Source organism: Colobus angolensis, unplaced genomic scaffold (genome assembly GCF_000951035.1).
Source record: "Colobus angolensis palliatus isolate OR3802 unplaced genomic scaffold, Cang.pa_1.0 Scaffold55, whole genome shotgun sequence".
In the NCBI taxonomy this organism is placed as follows: Eukaryota; Metazoa; Chordata; class Mammalia; order Primates; family Cercopithecidae; genus Colobus; species Colobus angolensis.
In genome coordinates this window covers 944181-951432 of record NW_012119043.1, presented here as the reverse complement: position 1 = coordinate 951432, position 7252 = coordinate 944181, and the positions used below count along the sequence as shown (strand labels likewise).

Here is a 7252-nt window from a genome sequence, read left to right as displayed (position 1 = left end):
TGGCTAACACGGTGAAACCCCGTCTCTACTAAAAATACAAAAAATTAGCCAGGCGAGGTGGCGGGCGCCTGTAGTCCCAGCTACTCCGGAGACTGAGGCAGGAGAATGGCGTGAACCCAGGAGGCAGAGCTTGCAGTGAGCTGAGATCACGCCACTGCACTCCAGCCTGGGGGACAGATTGAGATTCCACCTCAAAAAAAAAAAAGTTAGTATGCTAGAAATATTTCCATTAATGGCAGCTACCAGAAACCACATTAGCAACTGGACCAAGAGAAAGCCAAAAATCTAAACCAGTTACCCACAAACTAGGCCTGTGGCCTGCTTCTGTAAATAAAATCTTATTGGAACATTGCCACACCCACTCATCTTCATACTGTCCCCGCTGCTCCTGTTGTAATGGTAGTGTGGAGTCGATCCAACAGAGACCATATGCCCGGGCAGCTGAAAACATTCCCTCTCTGGCCCTTTTCGCAAAGTCGACCGCCCCTTGTGTGAAACATGAATGCACTGACTGCCCTCGGCTGAGGCGAGGCCCGGCCAGGTGCTCTGCTTCCGCCACGTGGAGCTGCTCCAGTTGCGCTGGGCCCAGATGCCACAATGAAGCAGGCCTGTGAGACTTTCCAAGAGATGTTAAGAGGCAGGAGTTTCACTCATGGCAGTGTGCCTTTAAAAAAGTTCATCGGCCAGGTGCGGTGGCTCAGGCCTGAGATCCCAGTGCTTTGGGAGGCTGAGGCAGGCAGATCACTTCAGATCAGAAGTTCAAGACCAGCCTGGCCAACATGGTGAAACCCCATCTCTACTAAAAATACACAAATTAAAAATTAGGCCAGGCATGGTGGCTCACGCCTGTAATCCCAGCACTTTGGGAGGCCCAGGAGGGTGGATCACAAGGTCAGGAGATCGAGACCATCCTGGCCAACCTGGGGAAACCCCATCTCTACTAAAATACAAAAAATGAGCCAGGTGAGGTGGCCCACGCCTGTGGTCCCAGCTACTCGACTCGGGAGGCTGAGGCAGGGGAATCGCTTGAACCCGGGAGGCAGAGGCCGCAGTGAGCCAGGATCTCCCCGCCGCATTCCAGCCTGGGCAGCAGATAGAGACTCTGAAGGATCTCCCCGCCGCATTCCAGCCTGGGCAGCAAATAGAGACTCCGACTCAAAAAACAAAAACAAAAACAAAAAAACTAATTTCATCCCCTGCTACGTTCCCTGGCTGGGGTACACCACGGCGTATTTGTCAGGCACCACGGCCGGTTCTATGGACATCTAGAAAGGGCATCCCTCCCCCAGGAGCTGCAGGGACGCATTGTCCATGGGGAGGCGGGCAGGAGCCGGGTGGCAGGGTGGCACACAGCTGAGCCTGGAGGGTGAGACACTGGCCCCCATTCCCGGGCTGCCTTGGGGAACCTGGATGGCAATTTACGTAACAAGCCAGTGAATTTGCCGGAGAAAGGACACAATGTTCCACAAACTGTTCGCTTTAAAAAAAAAAAGTAAGGAAAAATGATGGCACCTAGTGGTCTAGGACTCCAGAGGAAGGCACGGAAGGGAACTGGCAAGCGTTGCTGCCCCCGGCTGCTCCCGGTGTGGGCTTCTGTAATGGCAGAGGGAAACCTCACCCAGGTACACACCTTGGTCTCCTGGTTGTTCTTGTTCTCGATGCCATAGATCTCCTGCAGGAGGTAGCTGACCCGGTCCACCTGGAGGGCAGAGAGGGGCTCGCTGGGCCCTTGCCAACCGCCATGTAAGGGCTCCTCCACACCCACCTGGCCTAGCCCTGCCTCCAAGGTTCCAGGCCTCCATCCCAGCGGCCCGTCCAGCTCTACCCCTGGGGGCCAGGAAGGGGCAGGGAAAACCTGCTGCCTGCCCCCACCCAACCAGCAGCACCTGCAACAGGGCTGGAGCTGGTGGTTCTCCCCACCACTGGGGGCCTGGAGCCAACCCACAGGCCCAACCACCACCGCCTCACCACCCCCATCACCACTCGGTTCCACCGCCACCAGCCTCACAAGGACAGCAGGAGCCGACGCCTAAAGGCACCAGACAGCAGCCTAGCTGCCCACTGCTTTCCAGATCCTCCTTCCACAAGACATGAAAGCCTCTCTGGTTTCAAAGACACCAAAGCAATGTCTCCAAGCTGATACTGTCCTGCCGCCCACTCGCAACCGAAAAGCCTCATACTGACCACATTGTGAAGCAGTCTGTGCTGCTGGATTTCCCACGAACCACGGGCCAGGAACACCACTCCAGGGAGCCCAGGGCCTGCTGGCCAGCTCCCTCAACACGAGGCCCTGCCCATTACCGGGGTCTCCTATTCCCCTGGCACCTGGACCTGCTAGAGTTTGCTCCACCTCTCTTTTATTTGTGATCTACATTTTAAATAGAGACAGGGTCTCACTACATTGCCCAGGCTGGTCTCAAATCCCCAGGCTCAAGCAATCCTCCCGCTTCCACCTCCCATAGTGCTAGGATCATAGGCATGAGCCACCCCACCTGGACAACCTATTATCCAAAAAGCCAACAGACGGCCGGGCGTGGTGGCTCACACCTGAAATCCCAGCACTCTAGGAGGCCAAGGCTGGTAGATCACTTGAGGCCAGGAGTTCGAGACCAGCTTGGCCAACACGCCAAAACATCTCTACAAAAAATACACAAATTAGCCAGGAATGGTGGCGTGTGCCTATAGTCCCAGCAACTTGGGATGCTGAGGCAGAAGAATTGCTTGAACCCAGCAGGTGGAGGTTGCAGTACACTGGGATCATGCCACTGCACTCCAGCCTGGGCGACAGAGTGAGACTCCATGTCAAAAACACAGAACAAGACAAAACAAATTAACTGAGCATGGTGGTGCACACCTGTAGTCCCAGCTACTTGGGAGGCTGAGGCACGAGAATCACTTGAACCTAGGAGGCAGAGGTTGAAGTGAGCTGAGATCGCGCCACTGCATTCCAGCCTGGGCAACAGAGTGAGACTGTCTTGTCTCAATAAAATAAAATTAAAATTAAAATTAAATTAAATAAAGAAAAAATTAAAAGCTAACAAAAATCATGCCCAAGTGGTGGCTTGAAACAGGTCTTACGTGCCCCAACAGTACACACAGGGTAACTGCTAGGCACAGCCTAGGACATCTCATTGCAAGATCTAACATTGCTGTTTAGGGAACCCCAACCTCTCAATTCTCAGCGCCTACACGTGAGGCCACCAGGAACAACACTTCCCAATACAGCATCCCAGGATTACTGACCCCAGAGAACAGATGGACTGCTCTATAGCTCCATTTATTCTAGGCTACTTTATCCTTCAAGTATTGATGAAGTCAAGCCAAGTCTCTGTCCAATACTTCCTTGTAAGGAAGAGAAGGAGATGCAAACTTTGTTTCTGGTCTCTTTCCTTCCTTTTCCATCCATCCATTCATTCGGCAAATATTTACTCAACACTATATTCCAGACACCATGGCCCAAACTGGACAGAACTCAGGGCCTGCAAGAGTCCCTGCACATGGTGGGCATGCAATACACATATGCTCACCCAAGACAGGGACCCAATGTCCCACAGCTTAGAGCTCCACAGGGAAGTCAACAGGCTCTTGCACAGCTATCTTTTTTCTTTTTTTGACAGACTCTTACCCTGTCACCCAGGCTGGAGTGCAGTGGTATGATCTCGGCTCACCGCAACCTCTATTGAGATTGTACAGGCATGTGTTACTACACCCGTTTAATTTTATTTTTAGTAGAGACAGGGTCTCACCATGTTGGCCAAGCTGGTATCAAACTCCTGGGGCTCAAGTGATCTGTCCACCTCGGCCTCCCTATGTGCTGGGATTACAGGCGTTAGTCACTGTGCCCAGCCCCTGCACAGTTATTTCAAAGGCAGCAAGGGTGGCCTAGGAAGACCAGTGCATGAAGAGTACTGAAGAGTGTGTGTGAGTATGTGTCTATATGTGAGTAGGTGTGAGTGTGTGTGTGTGTGTGTGTGTGTCTGTGTGAGTGTGCCTATGCGAGTGTGTCTTGTGAGTTTATGTGTATGAGTGTATGTGTCTGTATATGTGTGTATGAGTGTGTCTATGTGAGTGTATGTGTGTCTTTGTATACGTCCATGATTGTGTGCCTATGTACATGTGTGCGAATGATCATGAGTGTGTGTGTGTCTGTATATGTGTGTGAGGGAATGTGTGTCTATGTCTATGTGTGTCTGTGTATGAATGTCTATGTGTGTGTGTGAATGTGTATGAGTATGTGACTGTGTATATGTTCATGTGTGTCTGTATGAATGTGTCATTGTGTGTGTCTGAGTGTGTCTATGTACGTGTGTGTGACTGAGTGTGTGTATGAGTGTGTGTATGAGTGTGTGTGATTATATGTGTGATTATATGTGTGTGTGTGTCTGTGTGTGTCTGTGTGCGAGTGTATGTGTGAATGTATGTGTATGTCTATGTGTGGTGTATGTGCATGAGTGTGTCTGTATATGTGTACAAGCAAATGTGTGTCTGAGTATGTGAGTATATGTGCATGTGTACGTGTGTATGAGTATGTGCGCTATGAGTGTGTGAATCTATGTGCGTGTGTACGCGTGTATGTCTATGTAGGAGTGTGTCTATGTATGGGTACATGTGTCTATGAGTATATATGTGATTACGTATGTATGAGTGTATGTCTATGTATGAGTATATGTGCATGTGTACGTGTCTATATGTGTCTATGTATGAGTATGTGAGTATATGTCCGTGTGTTTGTGTGTGTCTGTGTATGAGTATGGATGGGATTGTGTGTGTGTCTGAATTCAAACGGGCAGTATTTCCTCTGATGACTTACGATTTGCTTCTGCTTTAAAGGCTTCACAGAGAAGCTGCCGTCCATGTGCTGCAGGGGAGAAAGACACAGAGGTTAAGGTGGTCAAGCTGGCGCCTCTGAGCACCCCTGTGTGGCCGGATCAGCCACCCTGCCCCAGCCAATTCATGCCCGCAGCTGGAAAAAGAAAAAAAAAAGAAGGATGGGGCCACCTGAAAACTAAAGAGCCAAGATTTCTCAAAACACGGTCCTCAGGCCTGGCTGTGAAACTATCTGAAGCCTCCTGAACATACAGCCCTGGGACCCTGTGCTGACCCACAGAACCCAACTCTCCTCGGCTGGTCTCAAGCACACTCAAGCTGAAGGCCAGTCAGCCAGGTTGATGGACAAGGGCCTCCTGCACACCGAGAAGCAGCACCTGGCAACGAAAATCAAGACAAACAAAACAGGTTCCTGCCCTCCCAGGCCCCGGCTGAGTTAGAAAGACAGAGTGGGAGCACGCACAGGGGTGCGCACACAGGGAACCGCAGAGCTCTAAAAACGCGGCAACGAAATAGAACAAGCGTGCTCGGTGGTACCCAGGGAAACACACCACCGCTCAGAGTTTGACAAGGTTAATGATGGCGACCTCCCAACAGCACTCATTATCCCTTCTCAGTCAACCATGACCAGCACTCAGAATTCTCCGGTGAGGCTGGCGGGTTCTGACAGAAATTTCCAGAATGTTGGACTCCAAAAATAAAGCAGTTTCCCACTGGGTTCTGTACTCGAAGCACCAAATGGACCGTTTTGCCAGATATGGCCCATCCGCCTCTGCCAGAAGGCGCAGATGTGTCAACAGTCACCGTGGCTTCTGGCGAGGCCGGGCTGGAGAGAGAAGCTGGGGAGCCCAGTGCTAAAAAGGCAGAAGGCTGCCCTCTGCCCAGGGCACTTGCGTCACCACAGTCTGTGGTCCTGGACTCGGGAGAGAACAGACCCAGCCTCGCCACAGGACACACAGACGAGGATCCTCTACCCAGCTCACAGAACCCCCGACCTTGGGGTGCTCTAGAAAGACCCAGATCACAGGGAGGAGCTGGACTCTGCACTTAGAGCTCTCAAGGTCTGTGGCCGCACATGGGGCTGGAGGTGGGTGGAGAGCCTGGGCTGGGCAGGACCCAGAGGCAGCATGAAGCCCGAAGCAGGCAGGCTGGGCCCTGTCTCACGGGATGCTTTTCCCCTCCTGACTCCTGGGCCGCAGGATGGTGCCACGCAGACCTGCAATGGCAGGGTGCTGATGAACGTCAGTGTACACTGGGGGTGGGGCCATCGAAGCACTAACAAATGAGGGTGCATCCCATCACCTCCGCCAAGTTCTCAGGAGAAACCAATGCCAGGTGGGCAACAGCCCCTCGTCCATCCTGCCAGGGTTCCCTGAGTGTCTGCTCTGTGCCAAGTGTCAAACTCAGCTAAGAGGATGCCATGACATCCAAGAGGAGAGTGCTGCCCTTGTGAACATCAAGTGGGGACAACAGATGTTTGTCCTGAGTGGTGTCAGGAAAAGCCTCCTGCAAGGAGTGGAGCCTGACCAGTCTGCACGGTCAGGATGTGGCAGCCAGGTGGGGGAAGGAGTAGCAGGAATGGGGCTCTGTGACATGTGCCAGGTGACACCCAAGGACACTGAGCCTGGTGGGAAAAGGCTACAGCCCAAGAAGGTAACAACACTGCTGATCTCTGCACACCCCAGGGTGAAGTAAGTCTACTGCAGGGAGCCCACCTTGTGGGAGCCCCAGCCTGTGTCAGCAGGCTCTACAGAATTCTACAGGGCTGGCCTCAGTCTAGAACATTCTCCCTTGACACACTCCAAGTACCCTTTGAAAAGCGTCTTGGCCAGGTATGGTGGCTCACACTTATAATCCCAGCACTTTGGGAGGCCAAGGTGGGAGGATCACTTGAGGCCAGGAGTTTGAGACCAGCCTGGGCAACACAGCGAGACCTCCTCTCTATTAAAAAATTTTTTTTAATTAGCCATCCATGGTGCTGTACTCCTGTAGTCCCAGCTACTCAGGAGGCTGAAGTGGCATGATCTCTTAAGCCCAGGAGGTCAAGGCTGTAGTGAGCTGAGATCATACCACAGCCCTCTAGCCCAGGCAACAGAGCGAGACTCTGTTTAAAAAAGAGATGGCCAGATGCGGTGGCTCATGCCTGTAATCCAAGCACTCTGTGGAGGGGTGAGGTGGGTGGATCACCTGAGGTCAGGAGTTCGAGAACGGCCTGGTCAACATGGTGAAACCCCATCTCTACTAAAAACACAAAAAATTAGCCAGGCATGGTGGTGGACACCTGTAATTTCAGCTACTCGGGAGGCTGAGGCAGGAAGAATCTCTTGAACCCAAGAGGTGGAGGTTGCAGTAAGCCGAGACCATGCCACTGTACTCCAAGCCTGAGTAACAAAAGCGAAACTCCGTCATTTCAAACAAATAAAAA

At 52.2% G+C, this 7252-nt stretch overlaps 1 protein-coding gene across 1 annotated transcript in view; it reads right to left on the bottom strand.

Annotated features, from left to right (window-relative positions):
- MGRN1 (mahogunin ring finger 1, E3 ubiquitin protein ligase) overlaps positions 1–7252 on the bottom strand; it is a 41033-nt gene that overhangs the window by 16915 nt on the left and 16866 nt on the right. Inside the window, exons 7-9 of the mRNA XM_011961420.1 lie at positions 4811–4858; positions 1619–1699; positions 1204–1265 (exon numbers count right to left, since the gene is read on the bottom strand). Of these exons, the coding sequence (XP_011816810.1) occupies positions 1204–1265; positions 1619–1699; positions 4811–4858 (191 nt within the window). The remainder of the gene's footprint in view (positions 1–1203; positions 1266–1618; positions 1700–4810; positions 4859–7252) is intronic.